Below are 12,063 nucleotides of genomic sequence, written 5' to 3' on the forward strand. Positions count from 1 at the left end.
TCCAGATGACTTAATATCAATATTTGGAAATAATTTATAATGTTAGATTAATTGGGATGATTCTGCAGTAGGAGTGCATCTTCATAAACTCTAATAAACAATATATAAATTGTTTGGGGTACCCTGACAAACTTTCGCTGCTGTCCGTGCTATTTGCAGTGCATTTCTGTACTTGCATGTGTTGTGAGTATTTTCACGCTTAACGATCTATAAATTCATTCATTCATTTACTTTTCAGCTTAGTCTCTTTATTAATCAGGGGTCACCACAGCGGAATGAACCACCCAATCTATAAATACAATTAGGAAAAATATACAACTGAAATAAAGGGCTCTATTTTAACGATCTAAGCTCAAAGTCTAAAGTGCATGGTGCAAAAGCATTAAGGGTGTGTCTGAATCCACTTTTAGGGATGGACAAATACTCTCTGCGCCCCATCACATGGTCTAACAGGGTTGTGCTTATTCTCTTAATGAGTTCTGAGTGTGTTTTGAGCATAACGTGTATTAAACCAATAAGAGTCCATCTCACATTCCCTTTAAGAGTCAGTTGAGTCGCTCCATGGCGCATTTGCTATTTACATAGCGGACTTTGTAAGTGTAACGCTTCACTAGTGAGAAAACAGTTAAACAGAGCATCTGCAGCGCAAGAATAAAGAACGAGCCTCCTCCATTCAGCATCTTTACTTTTTCTTTACTTTACTCCTTTACTTTACTCCTTTACTTTGGTGGAATGGAGAAACGGTGGAAACTCACTCCACTGGACACATCCATTGGCCTACATGTTTAATTTAGCTAGTTAAGCTCAACGATTTGTTTCAAAACTATTTCTAAATTCAGTTCTAATCTCCAGCAAATTAATAAATTAACAAAAATAATCAAGTGTGGTCAAACAAATGAGTTATATCCAAACACATGTCCTGTTCTTATCCACGTATGGTGATGCCATATGATAATTTTTCTTGTTAAAGTCTGACCTTTTTTTTAAATACATCATGTACTAAGACTGAAAAAACTGAAAAGTTGCTATTTTTTAGGAACTATACTCTCATTCTGGCGTAATAATCAAGGTAATTTGCCGTACCAATTTATCATTGATTGATTATTGATTATTACGCCAGAATGAGAGTATAGTTCCTAGCCATATCAACCTATAAAAATACGACTAAGACTAATAAAATAAGTCTTAGTATATGATGTAATCACAGAAAAGTCCAGTTTTAGATTTTAGAAAAGTTTTAGAAAATTATCAACATTTTTTGGACATTTTTGAGTGAGATGCTAATGGTCTAATCTGATTCAGTGATCTATGCTAAGCTAAGCTAAAAGTGCTTCCGCCACACCTAGAGAATGGCAGAATAGATTCAAAAATGGTCAAACTATATATAGAGTTGGTCAAACTGTACTATAAAACTGTTTAACTCTATTTCCAAAAAAACTGTGACGTGTTCCTTTAAAATCCCAACTTTTATTATGAAAAACAAAATCAGTAAATCACTTTAGTTGAAGCCTGATTAACTTAAGTAAAAGCAACAAAAAAATGTTTGTAGTCTTGACTATTTGTGTTTAAACTATTTTACAGTGTAGCTTTATCAGTTTACTATGGTGATATTAAAGAAACACCTCACTCTTTTTTGGGGGGAAATAGGCTCAATACACTACTCTCCTAGAGTTAAACTGTTTAGTTTGATCATTTTAGAATTCATTCAGATGATCTCTGCGTCTGGCTGGAGCACTTTTAGCTTAGCTTAGCATAGATCACTGAATTGGATTAGACCATTAGCATCTCGTTTATAATGAGTGAGTTTTGATAATATTTCTTTTTAGAGCTTAACTTGTTTCGGATGCAAAGTGTATTAAGGCTGACAGAAAATTGAAAATCTGATAATATGGCTGGGAACTATACTCTCAAAAATAGTTGAACTGTATATATATATATAACTATATACAGTTGGTCAAATGGTACTATTTAAATTGAATTACTAATTGATTATTGAACTACTATAACTTCAATTACTAAGACTGACAGAAAATTAAAAATCTTATAATATGGCGTAATAATCAAGGAACTTTTTTGCCATACCCATTAATCATTAATTGATTATTACGCCAGAATGAGAATATAGTTCCTATAGCCACATCGGCCTAGAAAAATTGCAATTTTCCAATTTCTGTCAGTCTTAGTCCATGTTGTGATTACAGAAGGGTCAAGCTTTAAATAGGAAAATTATCTAAATTATTTGGGCATTTCTGAGTGAGATGCTAATGGTCTAATCTGATTCAATGATCTATGCTAAGCTAAGCTAAAACAGGGTTTCTGCAGGTTTCAAGTCAAATTAAAGACCCCTTTAAGACCCATACGAGTGAAATATTAGACGTATACAGAGCTAAACACTAAGGGTTGTTTTTGTAATGGCCCAGTTACTTCAGTAAATAGTTTTTGTATTAATGGAAGATCATGTAAAGCGATGTGTTGCTTTAATTTTCTTTCCCTTCTTACAAATTTTAATTAGGGAAATTTGCTGTAAACATGTCTAACCGCTGATGTGTATCTCTTTGCAATAAACACACACACACACACATATATATATATGTGTGTGTGTGTGTGTGTGTGTGTATATATATATATATATATATATATATATATATATATATATATATATATATGTGTGTGTGTGTGTGTGTGTGTGTGTGTGTGCATTGCAAAAAAAAAAAAAATTWTATATATATATATATATATATATATATATATATATATATATAGTGAATTTAAGATATTTTAAGGTCTAAAATATTGTTTTTGAAATTGAAGACATTATTAGACTTTTTGCAGGGTGTCTGCAACGTCTTAAAAAGCTCCCACCAGACCTGGAGATCATGGTAAAGGTCAACTGTTTAACACTAGGGCAGATGTAAAATGAGTATATTTCCAAAACAAGTGGATTGTTTTTTAGTTTAAGTGGGACCCAGATATATTTATATTTTTTACATCAGATGTTACTGGTTCTATTTAAAAAAAAATCCTTTTAAATTTGCATAATCATAACTCTTATATAAAATTTTCCCTCTCTTAGGTTTATAAAAATAGTCCAATATGAAGCGGCTAGAAAATATTAGCATCACAAAGAAACAGATGATCAGATGCTTTTGTTTGTGTGATTCTACACACTTAAAAAGATAGTTCTCGCTTTAAACTCTGTAATGGTTACAACACTGCAAAAAATGTCTTGATTTTAGTCCAAATATCTAAATGTACTTAAATCATTTTCTAGACAAGTAAAAAATATTATATTGTTTTCAGAAATAAATGAGTTTTTCCTTGAATCAAGCAAAATAATCTTGTTTTCACTCTGAAATATAGATTTTTAAAAATATTTTTGGACTTAAAACATGGCAAAAGCTCTAAATAAAAATCACATTTTTTGCAGTAAAAACTAAGCTTTTTTTCTGTTGAACACAAAATGTATTTTCATTTATTTCCTTCGGCTTAGTCCCTTTATTTATCAAGGATCGCCACAGTGGAATGAACCGCTAACTTATCCATCATATGTTTTACACAGCAGGAGCCCTTCGAGCTGTAACCCATCACTGGGAACATCCACACTCATACACAACGGGCAATTTAGCTTACCCAATTCACCTGTACTGAATGTCTTTGGACTTATGGGGGAAACCGGAGCACCCAGAGGAAACCCATGCGAACGCAGGGAGAACATGCAAACTCCACACAGCAACGCCAACTGACCCAGCCGAAGCTCGAACCAGCAACCTTCTTGCTGTGAGGCGACAGCACTACCTACTGTGCAACTGCATCACCCGTACTTAACTCATGTTATTGCAAATGAAACCTTGTTTTAAGCGTTACTGCAAAGAAAATTCATTACAGGGATAGTTCACTAAAAATTGATGTGAACATTTATATGAAACATTCTGTCATCATTTACTCACTCTACTTGTTCCCAGCCTATTAGAGTTGTGTTGTTCTGATTGAACAGATCAGATTAGACCATTAGCATCTCGCTCAAAGAACTTTTATAGTTCCCCTTTTTAAAGCTCGACTCTTCCCAAGTCACATCATGCACACAGACAGACAGAAATTGACAAGTTGCTATTTTTTCTAGGCTAGAAATAATCAATTATTGATAAATCGGTAGTTCCTTGATTATTATGCCATATCAGATTTTTAACAGTCTGTCAGTCTTACACTTTGTCTAAAAAAACTATTTATAATCAATAAAGACGGTAATATCAAGATCAATAAATGCTGTAATATTGAGGGCATTGTTAATTTAACATTAACTAAGCTAGTTAACCCATGTTAATGCAAATGAAACCTTGTTTTAAGCGTTACTGCAAAGAAAATTGATTACAGGGATAGTTCACTCAAAATAATGATGTCATCGTTTATATATGAAACATTCCGTCATCATTGACTCACACTCAACCTATATGAGTTTCTTTGTTCTGTTCAACACAAAAGACAGTATTTTGAAGAATGTTGTAAACCGGTAACCATTGACATCCATAGTAAGAAAATAACAGAAGTTGGTTTTATATTCGCACATTCGTTCATTTAGAAGACCCTATATTGTTTACCATATTACTTTGAATATTCGATCAGAATTAGCATGCGAGTACGACTTCAAAACAACATTAGCACTATCAAATTCACTGTGAACAATGTTGTACTTTGATAATCATTGGCTGCTAGTATGATTTTCTTATTTATAATTTGCAAAGAATACTTTTCTTAAATGATATAATTAAGGAGAATGTCTAAATATCCGAATATAAAACCAACTCTACCTCTAATAGGACATACTATAGAAGTGGTTACAGGTTTCCAGCATTCTTCAGTAGATCTTCTTTATATATATATATATATATATATATATATATATATATATATATATATATATACTGTATATATATCCTTATATATATATCCTGCGTTCAACAGAACAAAACAATAACTCAAACTGCACTGAAAAAAGTGTTGCATGCAGAACTGTTGCAAACAATTTCTTTAAGTTGAATTTAAACAAACAAATTAAGTTTAATAATGTTCAACTTAATTTGTTTGTTTAAATTCAACACACATAAATTGTTTACAACCACTTAACGTAAAAAAAATTGAGTAAATCCAAGGAATCATCTTTGAAGAATTTTTTTCAGTGTGGTTCATCAAAAATTGTCATAATTTTTGGGTGAGCTACCCCTTGACAATGTGAGTGTGGTGTTATCGTTCAGGGCTCAACAATAAGGACTGCCCGATGGCCCGGGGCCAGTGTGAGAGACGCTTAGGACAGTAGACGGGATCTGGCCCGATTGATGCCATCTTTTGTTAAATAATTTAAAACTAAAATAAAATACCTTCACATTTACCATACCGCTTTTTTTGTTTTCATTCATTTTCTTGTCGGCTTAGTCCCTTTATTAATCAGAGGTCGCCACAGCGGAATGAACCGCCAACTTATAAAACAAGTTTTTATACAGCGGATGCCCTTCCAGCCGCAACCCATCTCTGGGAAACATCCATACACACATTCACACACACACTACGGACAATTTAGCCTACCCAATTCCCCTGTACCGCATGTCTTTGGACTGTGGGGGAAACCAGAGCACCCGGAGGAAACCCACCCGAATGCAGGGAGAACATGCAAACTCCACACAGAAACGCCAACTGAGCCGAGGCTCGAACCAGCGACCTTCTTGCTGTAAGGCGAGAGCACTACCTACTGCGTCGCCCCTCTTTTTGTTTTTTTAACACATAATTTTGCTCATTATTAACATTTAAAAAATATTTTTATTATTTATATTTTATATATTTAAATGATTTTTACCATTTTAATAATTATAAACATTATTTTTGACACATTATTTAATACATGTGGGTATAAAATAGCTATTAAATGTATTTATTTATTTGTTTTGGTGAGGCCAGTGAAAATTTTGGCAGGGCAAGTTAAAAAACTGAACCATTGGCCCGATCGGATTAGTAGAATAAACCCTTAGCGTTGAACCCTGTCGTTTAAATCAATGTAGACGCGAGAAAAAAAAAAGCTTTTGTCAGAAGCAAGGATGCATGTTTGATAAATCAACATTCAGAGAAAAAAGGTCATCTCAGTGGAAGCTTTTACTTGACTGTCAAAACTTTGAAAGTGAGTATTTTATGCAAGCGAGTTCCTTTAATATCACACTTGCACATCGAAAGTCAGTGCTCAAAACCCAGTGCTATCCAAAGTGCAGGATCAAGAAAATCAGTAAGAAAAAAAAAGGGGAATGTCTTTGAAAGTAAACAGCAATAATATTCATATGTCTCACTATAAGAACAGCATGTCAAGCTGAAAGACAATTTAGCGTAGTCTCTCCTCAGGAATGTACAGAGTTATACGATATATATATATATATATAAATAAAGTGCACAATTCACGTTGCTTCACATCACATAAGCAAATGGTTTGCAGGACATGCAGAGAAATGAATCTTGAAGCTTTAACAGGGCTACTTGCTGCCACTTATCTTGTAGCATAAGGGGAGACAGAGATGCAACCAACCTTTTGAGGCATTGGCACGTCCTCCCGAAACGGAGAAGTCTATACCAGCGTAAGCGTCGCTCTCTTGGAGGTTGCTATGGGCTGGGCGTGGAGCGTCGTGTGTGACCCGGGCCACTTCTCTCAGGTCCAGAGCGATGTAGTTGAGGTAGCTGGATGAGGTGTTCAGAGGCGTCCCACCTGTGGCGGAGTTCGGGGAGGCGTCCGGATGCGACCACATGCTATCGAAGGAGCTCTGCCATCTGCTAGCTTCGGGGAGATTCTGATTGGCTGAGGGCCTGATTCCGCAACCACTAGCAAAGGTAGCCGGCGAGGGGATGAAAGTCTCCGAACTGTGCCGCCTTCGCCCCTGCGGGTCCGCCCTGATGACTTTGGGCTCCGTGTGAGTGAACGGCAGTCGCTCGGAGATGCAAAGATGCTGCATGGTTCTTAAGGGAACGTCTCCGCATTCACCGTGCACCTTTTCGGGATCTAAATTAGCGGAGGTCTGTCCGTATGAGCACCCTAAGGGGCGAGCGTAATTAGGGGGATTCCATGGAGCAACGAGGGAGTGTCGCGGAGGCCGGTCCTTTAGGAGATTATCCATGTTTAGACCCAAGTAATCATGGTCTGGAGAGGAGCAACACATCCGGTAGCAGGGCTGAGAGGGCGGAGGTGTGGAGGGCGAGTCTGCGGAGGGTGGAGACAGAGCGGGGTGAGCGAGACGAGGACCAAAGTCCATGTGAATATACTCTCCGGGACTAGGAGGACTCATGGGATCAGCTGGAGACATGGGAACGTATTCGGCCTTTTCGTGCTTTTCTCGTGACGGGGCTTTGTAGGAGCGCGGAAGCGAGAAATACGAGGCCTTGAGGGAATCGGGCGAGGCTTGAGAAAAGCCTTCAGCTATTGTAAGCTGTGACATATCCATGTAGTCGTCGTACTCCGCCTGCTCCCGACTCGAGGGGCTGTCACTAGGGAGCATCATCATGTATCCGTACCGGTCCGACTGCTGCGAGGAACAGGGGTGGACGTCCAGAGACGCAGGGTGGTTTGCTCGGGGTTGCATAGGGGTGTAATCTGCATTAGGAGAAGAAGCCATGCTGTAGATCATAGGCATGTAGCCGTCGTCTTTTGGCAGTTTCTTCTGACACTCAGAGCTGAGCAAGGGAGGCTTGTTTGGGTGATGTAACTCAGAGTAAGACTTATAGGCTGACTTCAGCAGGCACGAGCAAACCTGCTGCCGTTTAGACTCCATCGGTTCATCAAAAGACGATGAGGTCTGCGTGGCTTTCTGCTGCGTGATGCTTAAGCTGCCGCCTAGCTTTGGCTTGGACGAGTGTGCCAGCTTCAGGAAAGTCCTCTCCATGTAACTGCTCTCCTCCTCGAACGTCCTCGCCCCATCTCTGTGCCAATCCATAGTCATATACTCAGTCAGCCTGTAGTCATCCCTAATCGGCGGGGTGCTGCCGTGGGATTCGGGTGTGGTACAGCTTGCATGAAAGTACCTGAAGTCGCAGGGGCTGGGGCAGAACTCGTCGGAGGAGTTGAAGCCTCCGTCGCTGGGGGAGCCACAAATGGAGGAGCTTGAGGGTCGAGTGTGTGTATCTGAAGCCGAGCCGTGCCCACTACTGCTGGACACACTGATCGGGCTGGTGGCAGACAGGAAGTGAGATACGGGAAGTGATGCGGAGCGGGTGTGATGGGCCTGATTGGGTGATGCATGAGCGCAGCAGCTGCCGCTTTCCTCCCGGCCCACACTGAGAATGGGGGTATTGATGTGCACCAAGCTGCCCGTCCCAGAGCTGAGGGGGCGGTCCTGAGTGCCTTCGCCCTCGCTAGAGGTGCGGTAGCGCTGACCCCGCCCTCTGCTTTTCCCTGTGGGCGGCGTGCCTGTCATTGAATCCGTTCGGGAGGCTCGCTGGAGGCCAGTTTGGCTTGGGGGGAGATTGCCGAGATGCCGGCGAGTCGTAATAAACGGCAGCGGATTTGAGCCAGATGACTGGCTTTTGCTCCTTGGCCTAAAGTCAGGAAAGGCCTTCAGAGCCTTCATAGTGTCTAGAATGGTCTCGTGCATGTTCTGCGCCACAACAGAGTCCTCGACTTGCACCCATATCTCGCCAGGGCCGATGGAAGAAGAGCGGCCCACCTCGATAAAGAAGAAGCTCTCGGAGTGACCGCAGCGTCGAATGTTCATTAGCGGCAGGTTGACGGCAGGCGTCTCCGAGTTCAGCTTCACCAGGTGAATAGTCTTGGCGGAAAGGCACAGACGGTACACCCCCATTAAGTTTCGAGTCTGACCTAAGCCTTTAGGCTTAACGTTCACCTGCCACACCTCCTTGAAAATGGTTCCCGGCGAAATCGTCCCATAGCCATCATCAAGTTCGTCGTTGTCCAGCTGCCCCTTTTTGCCCTCCGTCATAAGTTCCGTTATAGACAAGTACCACTCTTCTTGCTCCTGTTCGCTCTCGGCTACAACAGCAAAGTATTCGTCTTTAGTATAAAGGGCAATGAGGTATTTGTTCTTAGCATCAGCCCTCTTGTTAACCGTAAAACACTGCGACAGATAAATCACCCTTTTGGCAGGGCACGTGACACCAGAAGCAGCAGCTTTGAGGGCATTGCGAAATTTTTTCTCGCTGTCGTAATACTCCAAGCGGCTGGGCCCGAGGTTGCTGGGGCCCCGCAATACGAAGAACCTCTTGTGGCCGTGCTTCTGCTTTCGCAGATAGCCACACTTCCAGATGTCCCGGTCCAGGCCACCAGAGCAGGCGGCGGCAGCGGCCAGGGCGGCAGCAGTGGTGTCAGCGCTGAGCACGCGGCAGAAGGCAGAGTCGTGCACCTTATACTGTAGGGCTGGCAGGTTCTTCCTCAGCACAGCATCCTGAGGGCTCTCATCCGGGAACAGATGGTGCACTTTAAAGTGGTAAGGCGGATGGTACCTCCTCTGTGGCTGGCAATGAGAGGAGGCTGATAAGTGCATGGGCAAACGGCAGCCGCTGTTATTGATTGAGGTGGAGGTGGAGGAGGAGGAGGAGGAGGAGGAGGAGGATGGAGGCTCCCCGGCAGCAGCACAAGAGATGCCGCTCGCGGATGTTTTCGTGACAGCGCGACGCGGTTGAGCCTCCAGTGTCAACATGACGCCGTGATTCGGTAAACGCGGCCGATCTTCCATGGGACAATGCAATGAAAGGTCACTTTACCTCCGCTTTACGCCGATGCACGGCCCATTTTGTTGGCTAGCTCGGATACAATTAGACGTTGCAGTAATCCGTGCTGCTGCTTCCCGATGTATCGCCCCGGTGAATGTTCAGCACGACGAAACGCTGCATCTTCGCGAAGCCTCCATCATCGCTCGCTGCCATTATAAATCTTTATTTGCCCGCTTCACTCATGGTGTCTACACATCACTACAGCCCAGCGAAAACATCACGTGACGCGCACGTCAGCGCACTGCGCGGGGTGAACGGGGTCAGCGGGCGCTCATGATTGGTCGGTTCGCGAAAAGACGCGGTGATTGACGTGCTTCCAAACCAATCGGAGCTGTGAATCCAACAAGCGCGCCTCGCCGATTGGACGGGAGATGTGCCGTCTGCTTCTGTGTGCAGAGTCTGTGCTGAAATAAATATCTTTGTAAAGAGAATAAGGATGAGGGCGAGATGGCTTATTTACACGAGATACAGCGGCGCATCTGATTAATATCCTGGAGGATTTCAGCGGCTGACGGAAGCCTAGTGCTTTATCAGTATACAGTTTGGACAATCCTACTGAATCTTTCTCGTTTTTAATATTCAAAGCATTTCAGAACAAAATCACAGGCATGTGGTGGCTAGACAACGCTAATGTTAAACAAAACTGAAGCCTTATAAAAGCTTATATTCATATGCTTTCAGATCAAAAATAGATTGATCTATTTTTATAAAAACTATTTATAATTACGCATATTTGATTAATCAATATATAATGAGACCCCTTACAAATCTCTCTTTTAATTTAAATAAATATTTCCTAGAGAAAGCTTTACAATATCAGCCCTTATTTGTGCATATAAATTAGATTAGTCAGTACTGGTGAAATCTGGAGCTAATCTGACAAAATAATAGTGCAACAATTGTAGCCCAAATTTATATATATATATATATATATATATATATATATATATATATATATATATATATATATATATATATATATATATATATAAATATATATATATATATATATATATATATATATATATATATATATATATATATATATAAGAGTTCAGATGCAGAAACCTCTAAGTGCTGTCTGAAATTTCCATCGAAATGAACTTTTACTCACTATTTACTCTGCCTCAAGTGTTTCCAACCCATTTTGAGTTTCTTCTGTTGAACACAAAAGAAGATACTTTGAAGAATGCCCAAAATCTGTAACCATTGACTTCCATAAAAGCAATGAGCATGGAAGTCAATGGTTACAGGTTTCCAGCATCTTCTAAGTATCTTCTTTTGTGTTCAACAGAAGAAAAAAAACTCAAAATGGGTTGTAAACACTTGAGGACAAGTAAATGATGACAGAATTTTTAGTTTTATGCTTTACTTTCTTTTTAATACTTAGTTTTTATAGATTTTTTAGGAACATAACCAGTGGGAACAAAACAAACAAACAAAACAAAAAACAATAATAATACATTTAAAAAGAATACACACACACACACACACACACACACATAAACACACACACATACATACGTATGTCCAGTGTTCAGCATATATGAGTACACTTCTCACAAATCTATTTTGTAAATTCGTATTTTTAATAGGAAGCTATACAACATTATATTTGTGAATATACATTATTAGTCAGTACTAAAATAACTTACCATAACACTCAAAAAAAGTGTAGGCCAAATTTATTAATATATACGAAGTGCTGTCTGAAATTTCCACCGAAAATGAAAATTTTTTTCAGCCTCCATTGTTTATGTTGATATATTTCAACAGAAGAGGACTCATTCTTAGCATTAACGTGATATTACTGAACATACACACGAGAGCCTGATAAAGATGCTCATTTTAGAGGACAATTTAATTCAGATGGCATTTAGAGGTTTTTGCATCTAAATAATAATATATAATTATTTTTATTTTTATTAATTATTCTATTTTTTATTAAATATTTTTTATTAATTATTTTTATTAATTATTTTTTTAAATGGCCAGTTTAAAATATTTTCAAAATATCTATTTACATAAATATATTGTCTACAAATATATTCATTCATTCATTTTCTTTTCAGCTTAGTCCCTTTATTAATCTGGGGTCACCACAGCGGAATAAACCGCCAATTTATCCAGCATATGTTTTACGCAGCGGATGCCCTTTCAGCTGCAACCCATCTCTGGGAAACATCCATACACTCTCATTCACACACATACACTACGGACAATTTAGCTTACCCAATTCACCAATATTATTTGTATATTAAAAAAAAGGTGTATTAAAATAGTTGGACAATTCATTTGCCTATTTTTTTCTATAAG

The 12,063-nt window shown here is 39.5% G+C and overlaps 1 protein-coding gene across 1 annotated transcript in view; it reads right to left on the bottom strand.

Moving 5' to 3' along the window:
* irs4a (insulin receptor substrate 4a) overlaps positions 1-9,966 on the bottom strand; it is a 13,187-nt gene extending 3,221 nt beyond the window's left edge. Inside the window, exon 1 of the mRNA XM_002666075.8 lies at positions 6,560-9,966. Coding sequence (XP_002666121.3) covers positions 6,560-9,710 — 3,151 coding nt within the window. The 5' untranslated portion in view covers positions 9,711-9,966. The remainder of the gene's footprint in view (positions 1-6,559) is intronic.
* Between the last annotated feature and the right edge of the window lie 2,097 nt (positions 9,967-12,063).

The sequence above is a fragment of the Danio rerio genome, chromosome 21, assembly GCF_049306965.1.
Source record: "Danio rerio strain Tuebingen ecotype United States chromosome 21, GRCz12tu, whole genome shotgun sequence".
NCBI classification, from domain to species: domain Eukaryota; kingdom Metazoa; phylum Chordata; class Actinopteri; order Cypriniformes; family Danionidae; genus Danio; species Danio rerio.